Source organism: Poeciliopsis prolifica, unplaced genomic scaffold (assembly GCF_027474105.1).
Source record: "Poeciliopsis prolifica strain line A6 unplaced genomic scaffold, Auburn_PproV2 SCAFFOLD052, whole genome shotgun sequence".
Classification (NCBI taxonomy): domain Eukaryota; kingdom Metazoa; phylum Chordata; class Actinopteri; order Cyprinodontiformes; family Poeciliidae; genus Poeciliopsis; species Poeciliopsis prolifica.
The window spans coordinates 91,630-118,379 of NW_026562427.1; the positions used below are offsets into that span (position 1 = coordinate 91,630).

The 26,750-nt window shown below is 39.3% G+C and overlaps 1 protein-coding gene across 3 annotated transcripts in view; it reads left to right on the forward strand.

The window, feature by feature from the left end:
* Nucleotides 1-221: 221 nt before the first annotated feature.
* gabbr2 (gamma-aminobutyric acid (GABA) B receptor, 2) overlaps nucleotides 222-26,750 on the forward strand; it is a 184,754-nt gene continuing 158,225 nt past the window's right edge. For all 3 annotated transcript variants that reach the window (XR_008608051.1, XM_055058793.1, XM_055058792.1), the window contains exon 1: nucleotides 222-1,342. Coding sequence is in view for 2 of the 3 variants with exons in the window: in XM_055058793.1 (XP_054914768.1) it covers nucleotides 1,028-1,342 (315 nt within the window). In the remaining variant the exon portion in view is untranslated. The remainder of the gene's footprint in view (nucleotides 1,343-26,750) is intronic.

Here is a 26,750-nt window from a genome sequence, read left to right on the forward strand (position 1 = left end):
CACACGCACACACAAAACTTATACATTTACCCAGCGCGCTCTGTGCTTTTGGACCTCTGTCTATCTGTTGTAACATAAAAGCCCAGTAAATCACCCTTTGGTTGTCAAGTCGTTGAGTCTGCCCCGCAAAAAGCCTATGCAGCCTTTTCCACCGTGCATCTCCCCCCCTCCTTCCCTCGTTTCCTCTCCTCCTCCTCCTCCTCCACCTCCTCTTCCTCCTCCTCCTCCACGTTCAGTGCTCCCTCTTGCGCGCACGGCGAGCAGCGGCGGCGGCAGCAGCGCTTCTCTGACGCACTATCGGAGATGAGCATCCCAGTCCCGCAGGCTGTCAGGACAAACTCTCCCGACCTCTCTCTTTTTCGGACTTGTGCAATCAGCCTTTTCAACTTCAGCGCTGTTCCGTGTTTATTTTTTTATTTTTGTTGTTTTTGTCGCATTACTGTCTTACCTCGATTTCACAGCTTTTCCCCCACACACACACACACACACACGCACGCACACACACTGACTCCGCGTTTGGCAGTGATGCACACATTTGACATCTCTTGGCTGGGGATTTACTCCGGAGGAAAGAACTGTCAGCAAAAGTAATTGATTTCCATCTACATCTATGGGCTTGTTTCTCCTCCGTGTTTGTCGGGCGTCGTTCAGAACATCTTGTGATAAGTGCTTCAGATTAAAGCTTGAGGAGCTGTTGTGAAATACACAAAATCGTTCAGATGACGGACACCGGGAAGCTGTAAATCTCCCTCCGCGACGCGACTCTGAGCCCTTGGAATATTCTCACGGAGGTGTTTGGTACAAAAAGCAGCAATCTTGCTTCCAGTTTGCCCGTACTGCGGGGTGGCTGCTGCGCATGTTCTGCTTTAAATGAGGATTTTTTTTCCATTCAGAGGTGGGCATCTGAGCGTTCCGAATTTGTGATGCCCGGGCAGTGAGGTCTACGGCAGGATTTCATTCTGGTCTACCCCCCCTCCCTCCTCCTACCTCCCTACTCCCTCTGTCCCCTCCCGCCCTGCACGGCAGCATGGCTCCAACCCGGAGGGACTGCAGCGGCTGGGAGATGTGCCTCCCAGCGGGACGCCTGCTCCTCTTCGCGTTGCTGTTTCACCCCGGCGTGGCAAAGGTGTGCAACGACCGCACCAAACACGAACAGGACAACAGCTGGTTCCTCAAGAGGGAGGAAGCGTTGAACATCATGGTGCTGATGCCAATGAACGAGTCGGCCCTGATGAGCAGCATCAGCCAGGGAATCGAACCAGCGGTTCAGCTGGCCATCGAGCACATCAACGACTCCGGAGAGTACCCGTTTTCACTCATCACCAAAATCTATGACACTGAGGTAAGCGGGCGTGCGAGTGCACGTGTCGCCCGGTGCGTGCACGCGCGTGTGTGAGCGCACACCCTTGCAGCGCTGTGCGGTGTGTGCGTGTGTGCGTGTCCAAACGGCGGACGCGCTGCTTCTTGTTGTGTTTGGAGTCGGTGGCTTCCTGGTTTTGGTGCCTGTGTTCCCATTGCACCAAAGTGATTGACAGTACAGTATAGGGTTATAATGCCATCGCTGATGTCACCATCAGCCACTGCATCATCCTGTCACTCTTGAGTCGCATGCTGTAAGGTACACATTTCTTTAGTTGCCACAATCTAAGGATGTCATTCACCAAACTGGCTTTCAGTCAAACGCTGACTCTCTCTATATATCTTTTTTTTTCTTCTTTTTGCAAACGTCACTTTCTACGCTGCTTTTTCAGTCACGAATCAGTGCATCTTCCTGGAGATTAAAGAGACGCTTCTTATCGCGCCTGAAGATGGCGGTAATCGGATGCGCGATGCGTCCCTCTTTAAACGGAGGCAAATCTCACTGCACATTAGAGCCACCGTGGACTACCCTCTTCCCCCAACACAAGATGAATTTTGAATTTTACTCTAAAGTGTTGTTAACGTGTCATACTGAATTCCTCAAAGTGTCAGCTCAGTGGAATGTGTGAAAAAAAAGTTAATATAAATGTTTTTATTGCAGTTTGCACAGTTGTGTCATTCAGACATGGTGTGTAATTTCCAACACAGTGAGATCCATTTCATAGTTATTAGCGGTTTTACATTTTCAAAGTGTTTGTTTCTCTAAACTATGCTTAGTTCTTTCCATCAGGTCCTCCCTCCACCTGTTGTTTATGTTCCCTATGTTTTTCCCCCCACTCCACTATCCTTGCACTTTGTTCCTCAAAACTAATTGTCTCAACTTCTATTTAGACACATTAAGAAAACAAAAATAAGAAAGCAAAAATTCTGATAAAAAAATTACTAGGGTGATATTAATTGACATCATTGCAGCAGACAACACCTGGTAACCTCTGTTGTAGAGCTTAGTGGTTCTCTGCATTTCATTTTGTTACTTTCCAACAGTTAATCGGAATTTCTATAATCTGTTTTTTCTTTAAATGCCATCCAAAATTATGTGAAACAGTCTGTTCTATACAGCCTATGGTAAATTGGGACAACATGAAAATGTACTATCCAAAAAAATGTACATAATTTTTAAACAAGCCATGTTTAAGATGCACCGATACAGCAAATATTTTCTATGTGCACTATACCTGTGCAGATGTCATGACCGTATATTTAAACCCATCGGAAGCACATGTGATTTTGCTTGTCAAACAAACATTTATATGGAATTATTTGCATCATTAAACTGTCTTAAACACAGAATTTTGTGGATTATTTCAAATTTTTTGCAACAGTATTAGAAGACATCAGAACAACTTTAAAGTTTCTTTTTTTTTTTCAAGGATTCTGGCCTTGAGTGATCACCATTTATATTGGAAGCAAATTAAATGACAGCATTTAAGACAAAGTTAACATTATTAAAATGGCATACTTGACAAAAATACAATATGTCCCATGACACATGTCTTTGAAATCTCAAAAGTAGGCAAATAAACACTGATGTACTTCAATTAGTCCACTTTATACAGTGAAACATTTGTTTACAGATTAAACCAGCCTGACTATGCCAGGGGAGTCCAGCTCATGTCCTCAAGGTCCAGTGTCCTGCTGGTTTTAGACACGTTTCTGCTCCAAATCAGCTGATTGAAATGGTCAAACTAACTCCTAAGCATGTCGGTTATGCAGAGGCCTGCTAATGATCCATCACTTGCTTCAGGTGTGTTGATCCAGAGAAGTAAAACATGCAGAATACCGGCCCTCGAGGTCTGACTTTTGACACTACTGAAATAAGCTAACCAATGTGCTGTCTCAGCTTTGCATAAGATTGCAGATCAATCACAGATACAACCAGTGTCATCAATAAGTTGGTAGTGACTGTTTTTGCTTTTTCTGGCAAACATACCCTTGTATGCACACAGGTGTGCTTGTTGTGTGAAACAGACATATAAAGCTCTGTTGACCAGGGTAAGCCCTCAGAGGCGGCATGCTTAGAAACCAAAGGATTAATATGTTAAGTGAGGTATGATTTTCCTTCTCCAATCCTCTGGAGAGAAAGATGAGCTGGAAGCAAGAGGTTAGTGGGCCACCCTCACATCCGCTTGCTGGGAATGGCAGTGTTCTCTCATACTGCCAATCAGGGACAACTTATGAGATTGTAGTCCTTTGTTATGTATAATGTTACGGTGAAAGGGTGCACACTGTTGCAGTGTTTAAGTTAGACGGCTGATCAAGTTTTTGAGCAACACTGATGTAAAAAAATAAATATTAGCCACCAAACCTAATCTGATTTTAGAAGTTGTGCTTTTAACGATTTGCCATCTATGTTTTCAATAAATATTTCAATAAATCTTTGACTTAAACTTAAGTGTTGTTAAACCATTTGCTTACACACACACGTGTGCATACACACACACACACATACATATTTTTCTGCATACCACATGCTTATGTCAGAAAACAATACATGCATGAGTGCATTTGTTGCTGCTAGCAGCAGGCCGAGTGTGTGCCCATGTGATGTTTGTACATGTATGAGTGTCTACGATGTGGGCACTGGGATTTAGCTTGGCAGATGTAAGTAATCAGTCCCTGAGCAGAGGATTTTTATCCCTTTTATCCCCTGTCAGTGGAGCCACTGGTAGACTGAGCAGGTCCAGTCCATTTCCCCTGGTGGTGTGGAATTGGGTGGTGGTGCTAGTGATGCTGATAGAGAGGCACTCTGGGGTTGTTCGGTAGTGAAAGGCCTGAGAGCAGAAGGTTAGTTAGAGCAAGAAGGAGGCTGAAAGTACCGCAGAGGAAAATGGGCTGTCGATAAGCATCTCGGAGATAGTGTCAAACTGTTGTGATCAGCCTATGTGTCGTTCCTCAGATGTTTCAGTGATTTAGGCATTTTAGACTCAAAGCTCGACTGATAATGCATCTTTTGGTTTAAAATCAGGCTGTTTTTTGGGGGAAGACAAGAAGCAAGAAGGATTATATCAACTGAGAGGCTTAGCAATGAGGCACATGTTGGTCCTGTGTTGCAACTCTAGATGAGTGAGCTTGGGTTTTAGTGTAACCAAGGACTGATACTGAAGCTCTGTGGGCTTAGAGGATCAAAGCTTTGGAGGGACAGGAAGCACTGGAAGAAGATGGAAGAGAGACTTTGGGTGTTCAGTAGGTGCTAGGCTAGTTCACCAGCTTATGGGATGAGTAGTAGGACTTTGATATTGCTCTGTCAGTGGGACAAAAAATAACCTTATGAGGAAAGAGATAAAGTGCTCACAAACGGTTCCATATGTTATCATGTCGTAACTTTTTCTTGGAATCGATATTAAATAACTACACACAGTGGTGAAGTAGATGGAAAACCAAATATAGTTTTCATAACATTTTTTTTCCATTTGCATTGTGAAAAATCTGACATACTAATTTAATCGCCTGCAGATTGACTGCTCTAAATATGCCCTAAATATGGAACAAACTGCTTCCAGAAACAGAGTTAAACGATGTGTAATTTGATCAGGTATCAGAAATGCACAGATTAATCAGAGAAGCATCCAAAAATGCCCATGGTAACAACTGAAGGCGCATCAGAGAATCCCACCTCAGGTGTGAGAATATGTCTCCAGAAAAACTATCAATCATGTGCTCCATATTAAAAAAAAATGATGGAAGACAAAGCAATTAAAAAAGCCAAAGAAAAGCACAATAGCTCCTGTTCAAAGTTTGCAGTAAGCTAAGTAGTGGGACACAACAAATGCAGAAGACGGTGTTTCATCAGATGAGCCAAGAATGAGCTTTTAAGTACAGGTACATGGTTCAGATATGTACTTAAATGTACCAACCCCAGACCTCGATCCCACTAAGAATTTGTGGAAACACCTAAAAATTGCTGTTCAGATTATCTCCATTCTATCTGAATGTAATTTTAGAAAGAAGTTTGAGTCTCTGGTCTCTAGATTTGCAAATACAGATGTACTCCCAGTGACGTACATCTGTAAAAGTCTTTATCACTGAATAATAAAGATCAGAAGAATGATTTCTATCATTCTTCTGATTTTTATTTGTGAGACGTCTTAAAACACAAATCTTTTTCCTTCAAATTCACAAGTAAGCACTTCTTTCTGTTGGCGCGTCCATTAAAATCCCAGTAAGATGCTTAAAAATGATGGAATATGAAAAAGTTTATGGCAAAATAACTGCTATTCATTGGAAGAAATCTTATACTCAGCCACAAAATCCTATCATGCAAGTTTCCTCTCATTGACATTAAAGGTTTTAACTTCAACTATTAAATAGACTTTGTAGATTGTGAAACTCTGTGACTAAAAGAAATTGTTATATTTCATTATAATGTTATAAAACTAAGACACAAAGTGGGTTTAAAAATGTTGAGATGGATTTGATAGGCCCATAAGACTAATTGTCTCCTTGAGGCTTTTGATAAAAAAAAAAGAAAAGTCATTTTAATTAAATGATTTGAGCTAAAAGCCAAATCAAAGTAAAAGCAAACACTCAAAGGTTTGCTTGATTATAAAAGCAGGAGAAAAAAAATTGTTCATGATTGGATCGATCTGAATTTTTCTTTTCCTCATTCATTTTGCAATAATGAAGTGAATAACAACAGTAACATTGTGGTCCCTTTGCAGTTAAATACATTTTTTACTATTTCAAACATACCTTTTTTTAGACAATTTGGAACAATCATCACATGCTAAATTTGAGATTTTCTCCTCATTTGAGCAGCTTCATGACATTTAAATTAAAAAAAGGGATTTTCACAGTCATCCAATTACCTTTTACATTCCACGTTTGATTATAATCTCGTCTGAGACAACAAGAAAATCAATGTAATCTCAAAATTTCACTCCCGTGAGCACTTTAACAGTGCATTTCCATTTTTGTAGAAGGGCTTGAAGGCTCAATTGAAGTCCTTAAAGGATTTGGACTTTTTTAGCTCTCATGTTCCTGAAGTTCTAGCTTGTCAAAGAAGAGTGATCTCATTCACCTTTTAAAGGCAAATCAATAAAACCTCAAAGACACTCGTTCTGCAAGCTGGGGATGCATCTCCTGCTCATGTGTGCTCCACCAGATGCCTTTACAGCACGTATGTATTTATAGTTTATGTCTGGATACAGTGGACCCCTGAGACTGTGATGGTGGTGACCTATGATAAGAGATACTGTGGGCAGATCTAAGCTGCCCACTCTGCTCCTGCTCAAAGGGCTAGATGCGACATGTCATGTTTGTGCACATGTTGGCAAGCTTGAAACCACTGTACAGTACACTTGTTCACAGGAGGCTGAACACCCCCCTGAGCGTATGTGAGGCTTTCTGTCATTTTGTCAGAAGAAGTTAGGTTTTTAGTGAAAAGGCATTACCATAATGGAGGTCACTGTGCTGCTAAACATAGGTCTCAAGTCAAACCAAGCCAGTTCAGAGTTGTTGGCCCTCTTGTGGCTGTGAAGAAACTGCTGTGGCAAAGTGTTGCGAAGCCATTTCCTTTCGCGGAAAGCGCGTCGCAAAGTGACCTTTGGTTGAACTTGCTGATTCAATCAATTCAACTCACCTCGGAGCCGTCGCGTAAAAGAATCTGACGGGCTCAAATGAAGCAGCGTCGTCGATGTCAGATATTGCATGTTATCTGCATATCTGACATCTCCTTAGTGCTGCGTCATGACCCAGAAGGATCAGCGAAGATCACCCGCCACCACTCTCAGAGGAGTTTGAACATTCTGGGATAGTAGGAGACAGCAGCGTGTCACAGCTAGGATTCTCTCAAGGCATACGGATAGTGCTGAGCTTGACTGTAGCTGCTGACCCGACACAGATAGTAGGGATCAATGTGGAGCAGTCTTTCTCATAGAATGAGCAGGATCTCAGGGGAGAATCAGAGAGTAGTGAGAGAGAGATGTGTAGGGCTATTAGATGGAAATCCCGAAATAGGGTTATGTTATCTTCAGCCCAAGAAAGAGGAAATGACCAACCTCCTAATTCTTATTGGCTCATAATGTTATACCACCTGAATTGTTTCTCTGGGGCTAAAGAGTTTAATGGCTCTTTGGGAAAAAAAAAGGTATTGCTCCACGCAATCAAGTATGTGCAAAAGCTTTTGAGATCTAATGCTTTGTGCTCCAGTCCTCTGCAAAAGTATTCATAGCCCTTGAATGTTACATTTTATTATTTTCCAAGCACAAAGTTTTGTTGGGATCCGATGTGAAAGACCAACACAAACTTGTGCATGAATACAAAGAGGACGGGGGAAATGATAAAACCTTTTTTTTTATCATACATAATCAAAAGGTTTTACAAATGAACATCCAAATTGTGAGACACGTATCTGGATTCACCTCCACAGCATCAGTACATTGTAAAATGACCTTTAGTTTGCATATCTACCAGCTTTGTAGATTAACTACACTTTATTTGGTCTTTATTTATGGATTATATTGAGCTTTATATCACTGGATGGAGAACAAACTGAATCTGTAGCAAATTCAGCTTGACTTAAATTTGACTTTGACTTGGGCCATGCTAAAACATGTAGTTGGTTTGATCTAAACTATTAGATCTGATTACCTTGTGCTTCCTCAGATTTACTTCTAGAACTTTTATTCAGCTCCACCCTTTTTCCCATTAACTCTGGCAGACTTCCCTGGATTGCTGAGGAGGAATGAAACGCAGACCAGGGCATATAGCCCAACCCTGCTTTAAATGTCTGCACAGCTTTCTGTGTGTCTTGATCTTAATGATGCTGTTTGTTCTCCAGTGTTCTTTAACAAACCTCTAAGGCCTTCGTAGAACAACCATATACATATAATGGGATTGAATTGAATGCAGGTAAATGTTCTAATTAGGCGACTTCTGAAAGCAATTGGTTGCACTGGATTTTAATTAGAAGTACAAGCGAAAAGGAGGCTTAATACAAAAGCAGACAACACTGTGAAAACCATGTTTAATTTCCCTTTTCCCATCAACATTGTGAGCTACATTGATTTTCACAAAACTAGTAAAATAGACTGAGGTTTGTGGTTATAATGTAAAAAAAAAAATCATTGCTTTTTGTGAATGCAATAAAAAAAATTGTTGTTATACATCTCTAAGCATTCAATGATCCAAGTATGCGGCATTAAGTCATAGGTTTTCTTGTAATCAATCCAAGCCATGCACAGGTTGGTGTGTCGGGTGTTGCAGTCTCTGGCAACTGCAACCACACAGTCATGTGTTTGCTTATCTTGGCCGCTATGATGCCTGACATGAGCTTCCAGGTTGTGGAGAGGCAGGTTATTGGTCGGTAGTTGGGTGGGACTGGACCCTTTGATGGATCCTTCTGGATTAGGATTGTCCGCCCTTCAGTTAACCATTCAGGGTGAGTCCCACTTTGTAGCAGCTGGTTCATTTGGGCTGCCAGTCGCTCATGGAGAGCAGTGAGTTTCTTTAGCCAGTAGGCATGGATCATGTCAGGCCCTGGTGCTGTCCAGTTTTTCATTCCTGAGACTCTTTCTTGGACATCTGTCACAGTGATGGTTACCGGGGCTTGCTCAGCGTTCCCATATGCCTTTCCAGTATTGTTCAGTCTCCAGCCTTGGTGGGTCTGCTCTGTTGTTATTGAGAGTACACCTTTGCTGGGTGAGTGGAAAAGAGCTGGTTAATCCTTCTGGATTCATTCTCCCTTGTGTATCTCTTTAGGCTGAGCCTCTGTTTGGCAGTTTCGAGTGCTTCAGGTATGGGCATCTGCCTGTACTTTCTGGGTATTGGTCTTTTCATTGCACCTTCTCTGGATGGGGACTTGTAGTTAAGTCCCCACAGTTCTGACATCCAGGTTCCTCCTTTTTGCCGTAGCATTTGTGTTGTATCTCGTCAATCTCAAGTTGTGATAGCAGTTGTCGTTTGCGGATGTTGGAACACTGAGCTACTAATTGTTTAGCACTTAGTGTTGACTGGGGATGTTGAAGTAACCATTCCTTCCTCAGTCTTTGCATGTAACCTCTCTGATCTCTCTCTCTCTCTCTCTCTCTCTATATATATATATATATATATAAACATGTCTGGCTTTGCACTGCAATAAAGTTTACTAAATGTGAGCAGTAATTGCTGACCTTTGGTTGAGTCAGGACCGCCAGTGGCCTGAAGGGCTTGAGCGAGATGACTGAGCCCTTGTGATAAAAGTCTTTTATGGGCCCTGAAGCTGGCTTTACAACAGATACTGTGACACACACATAATTGAAACACACAGACAGGCGTGCCGCACATACACGCGCACATATGGTTATGACTGTTCTCAAGTGGCTTCCCCGTAGCAATGCCTAAAGCCAGGATGTTGTACTTATTTAAGCAGTTTTGTGCGATTTTTTTGTTAAGCTCCAGTAGAAACGGACTCACTGCTTCATCACATCCTGCCACACAGCGCCTCAATCTATGCTTTGCTTCATAATGGGAGAGGTGAAAAAACAAACCTCTATAAACACAACTTTTACTCTTACCACAACAGAGTGATCAGAAAATGACTTACTTTTGGACATGGAGTTTTAGGGCTATATTTTAATTTTAAAAAGCTGGGAATGATTTGTCTTTTCACAATCTCGCTTATTTAATGTGAGCTTGACATTATTTGCAATGTATATGTACATGCTGATGTCCTCAACAGCCTGGGCAAGTACTCACAATAAAGACAACAGGTAAATTTAATCCAAAACCACAGTAACCAGCTGCTGTGTTTGTTGCTTGTGAAGCAGTTGAAATGTGCACACAGCAGGTTGGAGGAGAATGGGAGATATTCTTTGAGCAGATGTGTAGGTGGAGGCACTTTTGAGAATATCTCAGCAGTTGGTAAATGCGATTCTTCAAGATGGACTGAATCATCCCACACTGACATTGTTGAACATTAAGGCAATTACTCTGAAGCATTTTGCTCAAGTAGAATAAGAAGGATGCTGCTGTTGATGGTGCCATTGTTACCCATTTGATTCTTTTTTTTTATCTTTTCCTGCTACTGATCTTCAAAGGCTTTTTTAAAAATTTATTTATTTAGCTCATAACCAAGTGCTTTAATATTACCCAATTTCATTCTTGGTGTGATCTGTGTTAAATGATTAACTCTGGTATAATATTCATTGAAAGTGAGTTTCAAATTTTTAATACAAAAATATAATTTTTGTATTGTGTGCTTTTCTTTGTTTCAACCATTTTGACCTCTGACTTTTCCTCCAACAGTTCTGTAAAGCTGCAGCAAATCAACTGAGACATTCGTGAGAAAGTCACATGGATTTCATAATTTGGCATAATTTCAATAGTTGTGGAGGCAACTCAAGTAAACAATCTGAGTTGTGAAGAGTCAGTTTGACCCAACTAACAAGCCCAGATTAAGCGGAACTGGAAGCCTTCAATCACATCCAAACTTCATAGTCTCAAACCTCAGACTTACAGTGAGCCCCAGGCTTCCTTTTAGCGCAGATTTTATCGCCATCATTCCAGTAAACCTGAGTTGTGAAAAGTAAGAAAGAGGGAAGTTGCTCCGAAAGAATGTTTTATCTAATGCGTGTCATATATACTTGGGAATCCTGGAGGAGCTTGAAATAAAACTGCAGGCTTAATACTGGTTTGAAGGTTATTATTTTCTAAAGGTTCTCTAAATTTGGCAAACAAGCCTCATCAGAACACATTAAAGTGACACCTTCTGCATAGTTTTATTTATTATTCTATTGTATTTAAAAGGCATCTTTTTAAAAAAAGAAAAAAGAAAAAAATCAGCTTTTTTTTGTAAAATCTTTCTGTTGATATTGATTCATCATTTTAGTCAGTTGAAACAAATTAACATTTTTAAGGAAATCGGATGTGCAAATTAGCAGATGTGTAAATGTCATTTAAAATCACCCATGTCTGTTGGTACGTGCTCTTCATATTTTATCTTTAAAAAAATAGTCATTGTGATGCATAATGACTCCAGAAGATGGCAAATCAGGCATCTGGTTGTCATTAGCATTAAACAAATAGTTACACTCTGCCTGTACTACAGTACTCAGAGGGACAATCACTGCGAAATCACCCAGGAGATACAAACAGGTTGGTAGGATGGATGATGAGCTCTGGAAGGAGGGGATAATGGTTGCTATAAGAGAGACAGCCTGCTCTGCAAGCACAGAGAGATGGAGGTGAAATAAGATATGCTACTTTAGAAAAGCTGGGGTATGACGAAAAACACCCAAGTTGTTGTTTGGTGCGCGGAAAATGTAGAAATATTTGGCCGTTGCAACTTCGAGTGTGATGTTAAGCCTATCTGTCTGCTTGCTTCTGCTTGTGCATCTATAAAGTTGCCATTGATTCCCAGCCAAACTATTAGTGCTGACAATTAACACACCAAATGCGTATCTGCTCTTGCAGCCCCTTTGACTGCAAGTTCCTCCAAAGCAAACAGGCAGAAACAAAGGTAAAATATATTCCCCAGAATGTTGTGTCATTTGCAGGGTTTTTCATTTGCTGCTGATTGTTTTTGTTATTTTTGTGTTTTCAGCCAGCAGATGATAAGGTGTTTGTGTGGTCCTGGTTACCAGCCTCAAGAGAAATGTCCTACAGGAAAATTTCCATCACTACATTGTTTTGTGTGACTGGATGAGGTGAAGAGATGGAGGAGATTAAAATATTTAGCTCCTCTTTTTAATTCTAGTTACTGTTAAAACATTTCAATGTAAAACTGCAACTTTGTCCAGGTGTTTTTTTTTTTTTCTTGGAAAATTATTTGCACCACTTAAAAACTTGACATTTTGTCTCATTACAATGACAAACAATGATGGGCTTACTAGTAGTGTCTTGCATAACAGAACAAACAACACAAAGTAAGACATACTTGTGTTGTAGAGTTCACTTCTTTCAATGAATAAATATTGAAAAGTGTTTTGACTTTTGCTTTATCTCATTTACTCTGAGATTCTTGAATGACATCAGGTGGAACGAATTGACCTCACAAGTTGTCTAATCAGTATTTTAAGTCCCATTATGTTGTGGATGCAAAGGTTTCTACATTTGAAAACTTAAAATATGTCATACAACTATAGCCTCCAACCATTCTACTTCTCCAATATTCCATCCATTATCTTCCTGTCATCCAAAGACACCTTATAATCTTCTCTTTCCACTTCATAACAGTTCACCGATTTTTCTTGATTTTACCAATGAAATTCCAGAAGCAGATTGATTATAATAGGACAAACACACACATGCACGCACACACCCAAGTGGATGGCACATTTACCTCTCTGGCTTGCTGTTCTCCTGTAAATGGATAGAAATGAACGGATTACGGTGGGACGGGTGTGCTGCAGTCATTAGAGATTCGACGAAAACTCTCTGCATGTTCCTGTCTGTCAGGCTCAAGAGGACATAGCACAGATCAGTAAGCAGAGAGTGTGTCCTTTCTGCTCCTGTGATTACATTAAAGCTCGTATAATTCTTTGCCATAGTAAAACAAAAACAAAGAGCTATCACCTGCACTGTGTGCGTCTGCGCGTGTGAAGACAAGTTTGCGACACATACTTGAGTGTCATCCTAAGGGGATTTTTGTTTGGGCTGCACCTGTATTTGTGTGTATGTTTTAGGTTGTTTGCTGGATCCTGGCAGCAGACTATGTGCATGACTGTAACATGTGTATGTTCTGTTTTAAGGGGTCAGAGGCATTTAGTGCTCATTCCCTGGGGCAGGTTGGTTGTTCTGGTCACAGCTGGGATGTACAGAGGGCTCAGGCAGGCGTCAAAGAAGAGTAATGGTCGCTCTTTCCTCTTTGCTCTTTTTCTCACCACGACATCAATACACTTTTGAAATCTTCCTTAATACACGCCAAGTCACACACAGAGAAACTTAGCTGCAGCTACACTTATACATAAATACAGACATCTATGCCTCTGGTAGTTAGCCTCAGGTCCTGATGTAAATAAATAAATACATAAATAAATAATCATTGTCTGTTTATAATAAAGAAACCTTTACCAGGCAAGGTCATTCTTGAAAAGGTTTTAGTCCTTGTTTTTTTGTTCAAATGCAGTTTGCAATCTGATCGAAACATCAGCTTTTAGGTTGATGCTTAACAATTACGACAGGAAACTGAAGCTAAATGTAACTAAAAATCCTCTGATTTCACATTTTTATCCCCTTTTCTGAATGTTTAAAATATATTTTTTTAATTTCTTAACATAAAAATCTCACAAAAACTGTTCATATGTCATTTACTTTGAACATTTATTTTTTTATTTTTGTATTAACCTGACATTTGTCTGCTCATCAGCTCACATGACAAAGTACTTTAAACCAGAGCATAAGCAGGAAAACTTTACATCATTTGAGATTAATTTGATAACATCCTATTTTACAATTCTAAATGTAAAATGGAATATTTTAACTGCTTTAACTCATTTTAAAGGGCTAGTAGTGCATTTCTTAGATCAGACAGGGTTGGGGTTCTGTGGAGGTCAGTCAAGTTATTTCACATTATTTCACATAATGGACCTTACCTTTTGAAGAAGTTTCAAAAATGCTGCATTATTAAGTATTCCTTTCAATGGAACTATGAGGCTTCATAAATGTTTACAAAAGCAACCTATGTGTATGTATTTGACTTTGTACAAATGCATATGCAGGATAAAGTCACTGATTACATTTGAGCTCAATGATAGGAAGGGGCGACGCAATCCTTTTGGCAGTATGATTTATTTGAACTCGGTTGCAAAATATTAAATGTGTGAGAAGGTGAGAAGAAATATATATTTTTTAGAATGCTGCCTGATTTCAGTTTGATTTTTGTGACGGTCCTTTTGCTCGAAGTATTTTTCTGCATTAATTGAATACATAATCCGAGACGGAATGGGTGTGATACAATCTGTTGTTGGTGCAATCAGATACACATCAGGCTGTTGTCCATTTGCTGTGTCCTTGTGGCAGATATCATTTCCTCAGGCCTATCCATGAGGCCTTGTTAGCGGAAAGCAGTTGCTCGGGCCATTGTGTGCTAAGAGCGATGACAACCCACAGGAAGTTCCCAGATGTAACCGGATCCATAATGAGTCATATTCCCTAAATGCCATTGCATACAGTAGTAATGGCATTCTACACTGAACACATTTGTCGTGCCTATCTAAACTAGGCAATCAGGCCACATACAATAGTAAAAAGCTGTACAAAGACGATAAGGGATCATTTCCACCAAAGCTCTGTCCTCAGTGACTCAGCTCTAAGCTTTGCACATGTGTATGTCTCTACTTATGTCTGTCTGCGTGTGTGTGTCTGTGTGTGTGTGTCGGTGTGTGTGTGTGTGTGTCTGTGTGTCTTCATGGATGGATAGCTGGATAAATGAACGGCAGTACAGATTAAATTGTTCTATCTTATGTCGTATCAGTGGAATTGTGTTCTGTCAGAGCACTTTGCTTTGAGCAATTCCAGCTATTTGGAAAATAAAATCCCAATCCACAGCTCCAAACACACACGCACCCACGCATACACATCACAGCTCAAAGAAACAACCAGACTGTAAAGATATTGCTCTCAACTTCTCTACACATTAAAATGAACTGATTTCCCTCTGGTTAATGGACTGTCAGACAAGAGAATATGGGGAGAACACAGCGGTTACACCAACTAAGCTTGTGTCAGAGGATTAAAAAGATCTGACTGAACTGACATTGTCAATCACGACCCTTTACTGTAAAGAGAAGAAATAGTTCGAGGTCTGAGGTCTCATTTAGCTCTGGAAAAAAAATCGGAAACTGCTTCAAAATTTCTTTCAAGTTACAAAAACTGTCCCCTTTATATGCTGTAATGCTGAGTTTTTAGATGATTAATTTACACAAAGAAAAGTTGTATTGATGTTTTCACTTAGGAGTTCAGACATCTGAATTTAGTAAAAGAATGCTGATTAAAGTCATAGATTTCATAATTTCCACCAGTCTTTTACATTTCTTCAGGTACAGGTGATCAAATACCTTGTCGACTACAATTATCTGAGGTTACCTGAATGCGATTGCTCCAATGCATGTAGACCTGCAGGTTTCAGGGAAAATTTGCAGCTGTCTTCATTTTTTGGGTCTTCATTTTTTTTTTCCAAAAAATGAAGACATCTTTCCCAAACCAGTCTCCAGATTGTTCTTCTGTGTGCATGCATGCAATACTATATATGTTGTGTGGGTCTCCCCTGAGGATTCATTGAGAATAACCATACAAATACATGCAGTATCAAAATTGAAAGATCAAAATTATCTTTTTTTAATTAATTTTTTCTTCTGACTAGATGTAATGTGAACAAGAGTAAAAGAAACGTCAAAAAAGGTAAAAAGTAATTTTAAAAAGCCATTTTAATTAAAAATGGATACAAAATCAGATATTTTTTTTAAATAAGAAATCTGTACTTTTTTCTACATATTCTTTTGAGAAACTCCTGACTTCCTTCAAAATTTGTTCAGATTTTGTGCAAACTTTTGAGCTTAATAAAAAAAATATCTTCTGGCAATATGCAAATACGTTTTTATTATTATTTTAGTAAATCTAATCTGTTTTTAGCCAGTTTCTCCTTCATTTGTTTAGATGAAGCTAGATTCACTTACAGCTCAGCCAGTCTTGTTCTGACCAATGCAGAATTTTCACCGTATTCTTGTTTGACTGCCTGTCAACATGGATGGTAGCCGTCACTTGGAAATACAATCCTTTTGGCATTTACAGGGGTAGGATGATCAGGTCAGTCGTAGTTCACAATACTCTTACAATACTACTCCTTGATGCTTATTTAGAGTATGTAGATAAAGCAATCCCCAAAAAGTGTTTTCAGATTTTTATTTTTGTTTTCTTTTTCATCTCTCACTGATCTGATTTGACAAATACAAATCATGGAAGTGTTTGACTTATTTTCCGCTTAAATTAGATGCAATCCAGGTAATTTTGTTACAGTTTCTAAAAGGAAAAAAAAGTGCCCTAGTATTTCTTTCCAAAGGAGACATGTAAATTTGAACAAAACAGATGCCTGCCAACATATTGTGACTCACAATTTCAGGAGAGATCCTCATTTTCAGTTTCTCCAGCTGTCTAGCAAAAAAATAAAAAATAAACTGCCGGACTTCTTTATTTTCCAGAAAGATGTCATATGTTCTCTTAGCGCTCGCATCTGTTATAATTATATGCAGGACGCAATCAATGTCAGATGTCTACTTATAGAATATTTGATACCCAATCTACTTTGGAGGTACATTGGATACACAATGTGCCATTATTTCCTCTGAAGGAACCTAAATAAGCTTCCATAATATATAGCAGTAAAGTTTCTATTTAAAATATAATTGCATTCAAAACTATTTAAAGGCACTGTCAGAAGTTTTAACAATAAAACACTGTGATTCTAATGGAATATTATTTTGTGGATCTAATTGAAAAAAGCTGTGAGGCAGAAAATTTCCTGCATAACAACAGCGTCAGCCGTCATCAAGACAGACTTGTTTTGACAGACCTTTCTTACATTACATATTAAGATCTCAAGCATCACAAGGAGATAATAGAAATGCGTAATTTTCATTTTCTCAATCATACACATCGCAATAACATCTATTCCCCCTGGACAGACGTACAAAGACGTTTGGGAGGGGAGATTTTGACAGTAGATGTGATGTTGATATATTTAGTATTCCAGTGCTTGTAAAAAATAGCTAAACTATTTATTGCCAGTTAATGTCAGCCAATTTTCTTATGATTTCATCATCAAGAGCAGGAAGACAGCCTGTGTTAATCATGATTTTGAGATTTATCCAAGAACACTTAATGCCACCCTTCTGCTTCGGCTCAAACAAGCAAATCATCAAGCAGTCCAGCTTTAAGTCCAGTTTAGACATATTTCACCAATAAAATGAGTAAGCTGGAACCAGTCCAACCACTGACAGTTTGAAAAATTGACAAAAAAAAGCCCATTTTGAATAAAACAGTATATATTTTATTTGACTCATAACCTGAAGAAAAAAAATAATAATCTTGCAAAAATGTTTTAAGGTAAGTCACATTTTAAGTAGAGATTAAATGGCGTTCTATTTTTACGTTCTCTTTCAGGCTATGTTTCATGGACACAGTGGGAATGCACTCCTGGGGTTTTTTACCACTGCTGCCAAGAAACATTGGCCGTCAATATCGCAGCCTGCCATCTTTTATGAGCCGCTTTCATTTCGTTTGAAATCCCAACGAAAAGCCCATCTGGGCTCAATTTTGTTTAACATATTCTGCCCGTTTAGAACTATACAAGATGGATAAAGCAGTTGAACTATCGTGTTAAGTTGTGTAAGCACGACCTTTAGGAGATGACTCCCATTTTTGGAGCATTGCAAGAACATCCTTCCTACGCACTATTTCTGCTTTTGATATTCTAATCATTATTGTGCTTTAGCCCCAGCCCCACTAACATGTGAGAAATGAAGAGGGATCACTGACTGGATTGATGACACATCAAGTTGTGTTAAGGAAGGATGTCTGTCATGTTAGTCTAATTAAAAGCAGTTGGCTAGTCCATAAGATTTAATTATTCCATGTAAAGCAAATCATTCTTGAGGCCACTGGGAAATGTAACTGTATACAAGTCCTTACATCATGTGGTATGAAAGAATTCATACCACATGAATTTTTCCATATGTTATTGTGTTAAAAGTACAAACTTCAGTGTGTTTCATTGTTTTATTTGTGTTGGTCTATGTGATTGACAGAGACAGTGGAGATGATTAAAGTCAAGAGGAACTTGATCTATTTTGTAGAGAGGAATGTGCATCTTTAAAATCCTATTATACATCTATAAGCATACGTCCACAACAAAAAGCATCAAATGATTTTTTGTATCCTTTTTATTCATAAATACTTGAATAAATATTAACCATTGTAGTTTCCCCGTAAAAATTAATGAAACAGTACACAAAATTTGGTACATATTTTGTATATTTGAGCTTCAATAAAGAAAAATAAACAAGGACACACGCATAGATATTTATTTATTTAATTAATTTTTCAAATAGTTTTATTTTGGTCAGCAGTAAAACAATTTTTCAATTTCCAAAATAATTTGATTTTTTTTTTACATTTTATAAGATTTAAAATATGGAACTGACAAGATTTTGTTTACTTTTATGTTTTAGCAGTATCAAGAAAGCACAGCAAAGGAGACAGATGCACATCCACCTTGTTGTTGGATGTTTAACTCTCGCTCCATCAACATATGCCTGCACATTTGACTTGACTGGAAAAATAATTTGTAGAGGGTGCAAGTGAATAAAAGAGACAAAGCAGTTGGAGCCAATTTCTGGATCTCTGAATACATCATACCTCTGCAATCGCTTGAACTGGTCAATGTAAATATTTAAGATATTTTTTGAAATGAACCTGTGCCCATATTTGTGAATAAAGCACATTTTAATATTTAGACAACCCAGAATACTAGCTATGCATGGATGCAACATTTGATTTTTCTACACTACTTGTGATACTTGCAGTCCTCTTGAAAGACAGAGACGGCTTTGGTTTGTCCAATTTTTTTTCTCCGCTGTAGCTGCATTAGAAAACTTAATGTTCTTGAATAACAGAGTTTAATGATAGCTGAGAGTCCTCTGTTTAGAAGTCACATCTTATAGTTGCATTGCATGTGTCAGCTTTAAAGCCATGCTGTACTCATTTGCTGGTTAAAGCTGTATCTGGATGTTTTCAGTAGGTACAGTATGTACCATCCACCTCTACTTTAAATTCACTAAAATTTGCTATTGTAATGCAAGAATATGTAAAAAACTTCAAGTGACATCCTCTTCCTCAAAATGTTCTAGTTCCTCTACTTCTGTTCAGGTCTGAATCCTGTTCTGATGGAACTGTGTACTGATATCAGATTAAGTTTTGCACCTGACAAGGGACAGGAATGAAGGTCTGCCAAAATGTGATATCCTCTGTGTTGCAGCTGAGAATAGAGTGTGTTGCAGTAAAGCCTAACAATCCAAATGCTAATTTTAAACATCGACTCCCTGCCGGGGATTTTACCTTCCTTTTACAGGCTCTTTAAAAGCCAAGTCCAACTCCTGTGCACCCTGTGCTGCGGTTCATGTTACAGTAATTACTACACATATTAGTATTCCTGTTTGAACATAGCAATTAGCATAGCCATTAAAACCACGAGGATCTCCTTGGAGAAACAAAATAGATAAGAAAACAGGAATATTTGTTTATCACACTGATGCATCAGTGGGATTTCACTTTTTTGGCTGCGACAGAAACATGTAAATACTACTTAAAGAGGACATCAATTAGTGAACGTTGAACACACGCTGTGCGCTTATTCAAGAGGTTGGTAATTTTGCTAATTGTACGTGCCAGAGTTATCCATTATGGAGGTTCTGAACTGAATTCAAGTGAGCACAGCTAAGGAGACAGATGCACATCCACCCTGTTGTTGGATGTTTAACTCTCGCTCCGTCAACATATGCCTGCACATTTGACTTGACTGGAAAAAGAATCTGTAGAGGGTGCAAGTGAATATTTAAATGTAGGATACTGAACAATTCTCTAATGCGGACATGCTGCTGGATTATCATTAAGTAAACATGAACATGCGTTATATTTATGGTATCTCTGCTGTAGGGTTTATAAATCAGAATTAAACATGGTCCGTGGTGGTTGCTGGCAGCCTCTCTCTACATAAATATTATCTGTGTGCCCGGACTCTGTGCTGTTCTCTGCTCTGTTGACTCGCTCCTACACACAGGAGAGTTTCTATTGATTTCTAGAAGGCCGACATGCCGGCTTCTTTCACTCACTGGAATCACAATAAGGAACGTGCTGTCAACCTTTGGCTCTGTGAACTATCCCTTTTTGTCTGTCTTTTCAGGTTGAAAGTTTACAGTCATTCACCTGAATTTCCGTCTCTTTTTTTTTTTTTTTGCCAGTGGAGTACCCCATTAATCTCTTTCACTGCAAAAATGCGTAAAGCGTGCATTAATAAATAATTTTGAGCCCAACATTACAATGTTAAACCGATGAGCGCATCAGTGTCTGATCCATCGTTCTTCAACCCAGAATGTGTGAAAACAGAGGCAAAGGGGGTTGTGGGCTTGTGACCGTTTTTCTTTCCTCGATAGAAGCCTAATGTAAATGTCAGCATTGTCTAAAAAAGAAAGGCCTTCTATTTACAACATCAAATGAGCTGTGACAGATGCAAAGAGCAAGATACAGCAATATGAGTGAATAAAGCACAAGAAGGAAAGCACACACATAAGAAAATGAAACTGTTGAAACTGGAAGAGGATGAAGTAAAAAGCTAAATTCCTCTTATTACAAAAAACTATAACTTTTTAAACTTTTGCCACAATACAACAGTCAACAATAATGAGAGACCAACACATCGTTTTGGAATGTTTTTATGTATAAACATATGAACAAATTATTTTTAACCTTCTCGAGTTAACACTTTGCAACATTTGGTGCAATTATATTGGCAAGTACTGTGAGTATACATCTCAGACAGCTTGGCACATCTAGAGACTGAATATGCTGACCACATTTCTTCACAAAATATTTCAAGCTCAGTCAGAAATGAGCAGTACAGGACAGGCGCTCTCAGGGACTGGAGTATGAGATTCTTTGTCAAGACTATTTAAGCTGGAGGGACAGCATGCACTCCTGTCTCAAGTTTTGCACCCTGTAACAGATTTCCTATCAATTTTTTTTCCCGGAAAGCTCTTCCAATTAACTGTAGTGAAGAAAAGTATCCCCACATCATCACTGTGCCATCACCATGTTTCATTGTAGGCAGGGTGTGCTTAGGGTGTTATGCAGTGATTTTTTTGTTTTTTATTGTATATTTTTTAGCGGTATCGAGTAAAAGTTGCAGACTGAAATGTGGATTCTCGCTGTGTGGTGCAGAGGTGAAGCAAAGGCCTGTACACAGAAACCTGGGTTTGATTTCTTACCCTGAGAAAATTGCTGCATATTGTAGCCCCTCCTCTTGCCACCTGTGTCCTGTCTGGGGACTGTCAATCTATTGATGGTCAACAACAAAACAAACATTTTCCTTCCTCTTTATAATATCTTACTTACTATATGTTACCCAAATCCTCCCAAAATGTAGTGACATGTGATATAGAAGCATAAAAACACTTAAATGCTTCTAATAAAGACACTTCATTTCCTTCAATGAGCCCTTACTGAAATCAATAATTTATTATTTTTAACAAACTGAGATTTTATTCCATCCAAAATCCACCAAATTATAGCGGTAGTAGAAAAGGTGTTGACAGAGCTCTTTACTTATGTTACAGCTTCTATCCACCTCAACGTAGACCACCCTAAAGTGATGTTGGTACCTTTTCAATTTATTTCTTCATGAGGGTAATTGAAATATTAACACAGCTTGTTAGGGACCAGAGACTTGGGCGTCTTCAGTACTCACATCTTTCTCAACCCACCAAGGAAATTATCTCACTTTTAAATACAGACTCTATCTCACACTGCCATGATTAATTCAAGGATTTTTCTAACCATCTACTTGGCAGCAAGTGCAAATAAATTCTTTAGGATATTTTGAGATTTGCAGTTGATTAAAGTCTCTGACGTGAAGCTTGTTTCTCTGAAACACAAAACAGGTGAAGCAGGAGGACGTGGTGATTTGCATAGAAAGCACAGGTAAGGAAGGAGGAAGAGATGTGATGTGAGGAAGGTTTAGGGAAAAGAGGATTTGAGGAAAGGAGGGAGGCTAAGCCCCGACAGCTGGATGTGACTGGTACGAACACAAACTGGCATGTTTACCCCCTTTCCAGTGATGTGAGAGCCGTACCAGAAAAAAGAAAAGTAGTATGCAGTGAAAATCAGACGGAGGCATATCATCTCTGCATCTGTGAGCTGTTTGATCTGAACAGGCACATGGCTTTATGCTCACCTATGTGCTGCATCTGCGTGTCACTGTGTGACTTTAATTGCGGAGATATGCCTCTATTCATATTGAATGTGTGGTTGTGTGCAGAGTTTGCCTCGCAGATAGTCATTTGGGTTGGAGAGGGAGTGTGACAAGTGAGCATGAGCACAAGGGGCATGTTGAGGGGTATTTCTCAGACGTTCAAGGGGTGGGGGAGAAAACAGGCCTGCAGAGGATTGGGGTGCAGGGAGGCCATGTGCTGCTGCTGTCACGTTTGGCACGGCAGAGGGGCGAGCGGCAAGAGGGTGAAGAAAACACCACCTACTGGGAACTATGGGCATTGGGGGTTGGGTGAACAGAAAGGTTTTGGAGCTGGCGATTCCTGTCTTTTTTTTTTAAAACAGCAGTACAGTGATAGATCTGCCACTAACAATCAGACTTCTCGCACCTGACGTTCTCTGTGCTAGAGAATGTCAGAAAAACATCCTACTTGTTTGGACTGTATGTACTCAGGGACTACAATGACTGTAACAATCAAGTGTCCGTTTTCCTGACACAAACCAGTAGCAAAGCGTAATGCTGCCTTCCTAAAATGGTTTATGTAATAAAAAAAGGATTGTTTTTGGAGAGAATGAGGTGATCCTTTTTTCTTTTTTTTTTTTTTTTTTGCCAGAAGCAATTTTGGCAAAAAACCCCAAACTTGTGCCATTATATAGAAACGTGACGATATAAATAAATATTTTAGTTTTGTTTGTTCTAACTCATCTCATGGCACTCTGCATGAGTGTCTACGTCAATTGAATTATGCACACATTCCAATTAATCCCAGTTATCAAGCACTCCGTCAAGCCCTACTCATTATTTATCATTTATCAAATTTAGCTTAAAAATTTGTTTTTCTTCTAAGGAAGCCCAAAAGATTTCATCTAGTCATTCACTTGCAACATTCACGATCGCTTGTGTTGTGTCAGTAACTTCGCAGCAATCCCTCATATGCAGGTAGTGACAGTGGAGAGGAAAAACTCCCTTTTAACAGGATGAAACCTCCAACAGAACCCGGCTCTGTACGAGCGGCCATCTGCCTCGAAGTCGGAGCAAATACACAAAAAGAACCAGATGAACTGACGTAGGAGTGCTTTCTATGTCAATGATAAGCAAAACGCTAGTAGCAAGATGGAGACAATATTTAGTTGTACACAGGATTATCTCAGCCGATGTCTGTCTCTTCCAAAAGTGGCTAATATGGAGAGATGAATACAGAGAGAAAACATAAAATTGAAATATATAATAGCATATAATGCAAATTAGAGAGTCGAAGTCATACATTGCTGAGGCAAGTGTATAGCAGCCTCCCTTCAGAGATTGCTCTGGATAACCTAAACCACACTAGAAATAATCTTTATCAAAGAGAAGGGTTTTAAGCTCAGTCACATGCAAGTCAATGGACACCTTTTCAGCTCTACCCATGCTGGTCCTGCTATAAGTGAAGTCACCTCTTTGTAGATATTGCATCATGTTTTATCGTATTATATTACAACATGCTGAACTGGCATCTTCTCAGGATTGCCAGACGTATAAAATGTAACTGTTTCCTGCTTTAAAGTGTGTCAAGTGTGAGCCTTTTATACAATGTCCAGTCTAAATTAAATCAAGGGGCATCTTAAGTAACATCAAAGGAAACTTGACACATCTAGGCCCAGTGTGTCGTCCGAAAAGGGAGAATTTATTCATTAAGCAAATGAATTTATTCTGCATTTCAGATTTAGTCAAGGAGCTCCTACAAATGGATGATGGAAAGCATCAGAGCCAAAAGGAAAGCAAATTAAGAAAGGTGGAAACGGGGATCTTTTTAATCTCCAGAGGGGACCTGACTGTGTGCGTTTGTGCTTTTTCCTGAATGCAAAGTACATGTCTGTGTTCTCAGAGAACGCATTACAAGGCGGACAACGTTCCCATAGAAACACCTGCGTTATTTTGCCACAAATAAACATGCAGACTTTGCTCACATTTCTTTGAAGACCACAGTTTCCCATTACCCTCTGCGTCTGCTGTTTGATCCTCAAGGCAACCAGCAGCACACATCCCCGCACTTGTATTACAACATCCCTTGTTCCCATTTTAATTTCTTCTCCCTCAACACCCTCACCCCTCGCCTCCACCACCCCGGCACTCGGCTTGGTAATGATGGATGTCTGGTGTGCGCAGCGTACCAAAACCTGGAGGAAACATTCTGTCAACCATCATCCTAGTGCAAAGATGCCTATGTTCAGGCGAAGAACCCTGGTGCTGTCACGTCCTCTAATTATTGTGCGAGAGATTTATTAACCCTCAAGTGAAAGCAGCCATTTTAATCATGAGCTAAAACTACTTGGATAGATATGACTCAGGAAATCTCTGTCTGCCTTTTACTACACTCTGTATTCAAATCAAGACTCTTGCATTTTCACACCTATGACATGTCATGAAGTGGTAAGCACACTCGGAAAAACTTTGTGGCAGTCCATGGGGAATGTATTTTTTTCTGTTCTTTGTTTTATTACTGTGTTGTTTTGTTTAAGGTTTTTTTGTTTGGTCTTGTTAATTGGAGATGCCCAGATCAGGCATTTTATGGTGGAATGTAATTTCAGCTTTTGTTTGATGTCTGTCCTGCTGTCCCACTGAGGTCCAAAACCAGACTTGTTCATGTTGCATCAACTGGAGGGCAAAAATGTTTTATTTATTTATTTATTTATTTATTTATTTATTTATTTAATCTGCTTCCAACTTTCTTGGAACAGAAAATAAAAGGTATAGCTAAGGCTAAATGAGATTCACTCTCTTCGTTTAATCTTCTGATTTGGCCATAGGTAAGATTAATGGCAATGATTTAGAATGAGGAAGACGCTGGGAGAGGAAAGTAACTGAGCTGAGACAACACAGGAATGTGGATGCAGGGAAGGAGGAACAGATAGGTGGAGAAGCACAGGCTGTCTTTTACAGGAAGAGAGAGAATTGTGCAAAAGAAACATGCAATCTTTTTTCTTGGCTGGAGTTGAGATCCAGGGTGTTTTGTGGTAAAAAAAAAAACAGGGAGCCAGGTATCTGGCTTTTGTAGGTGCTCAACAGAAAATGTCCAAGGGTGTAACACTATGAATCAATTAATATTTTCTTGATGGACTTTTCCTTTCTACTCCAAGGCATGAACTTAAATGTTTGATTTTTTTTTTTTTTTCGGTATTGAGCTATTTGCAAAAATAGAAGAAGAAATAATTGCACAGTCTCTAACTGCATTGAACTAGTCTAAACATACTGAAAGACATCTGTGTGCAATTGCAGCCAAAGGTGGTTCTATAAACTATTGACTTAGTGAGGCTACACTACATTTTTTTTTTACCACGACCTTTTTGAACAGTCACATAAAATCCTAACAAATTTCATTAATGCTTGTGGCTTTAATATGTCAACATCTCTAGAGGTATGAATGCATTAGCAACTCGCTAATAGTGTAGTTTCAGAGTTACGGAGTGAGTCTTTTTTTGTTTTGTTAAATCAGGGAGACATTATTTACATGAAATCAAGGGACACTGAGATTTTCTCCCGCTTCGATTTGTAACGCGGAGGACCTGCTGGCACGCGTCTTTAACATATTCCCGGCACTGTTTGCAGTCTCTGATGAAGCCTTTTCATTTAGTTCACGTCTGCCTTGAGTACAGTGGTGGCACAGTTTATATATAGCTCAGATTCCAACCTCAGTGTTCTGGCTGGTTAACACGACATGGGGGCTCCCAAGTGTTAACAGGCAGCAGCATCTAATTTTCCTACTTTATATAATTTGCCACAACACTCTGTGTAACGAGATCACGTGTGTGTTTAAAATATGCATATTGTATGTTCCCTCAGCAAACAATATGTGCATGGGCAAAGTGCTGTAGGGGAAAATATTATAATTTAAATTTGTAAATCTTAATTTTCCAGCAGGGCTGTCTGAACTTGATTTCGTTTTTTTTTTAAATTTTATCTCCTTTAATGAGCTGTGATTGCCAATTGGTGTCTGAAATCATATTTGTTTTTGTATGTGTGAGTTTATAATTATTTAGTTTTATGTGCGCCTGTGAAAAGCAGCTAATTTCTCCAGCAATGCTCACGCACGGCGGTTTGGAAGGAGAGTAAGTTTGTTTCCGAGGAGCTGTATTCATTAAGTTTTATCAACATAGTCACCATCCCGGAGCAATGTGGTGGCAAAAGGAAGACACCACAGAGAGAGAGACAAAATGAGTCAGGAAAAACTGTAGACATAGAAATACAGACGGCGTGAGAGTCGGAGGGATCACACGCGTACATGCACCTGAACCCGGCCTGAAGGGGCCCATTTTCCTGCAGCTGAGACTCCAATTGAAGCCCACAAACAAACAAACACAATCAGGCAAACACAACTGTCCGTCCTCTCTTTTCTTTCCAC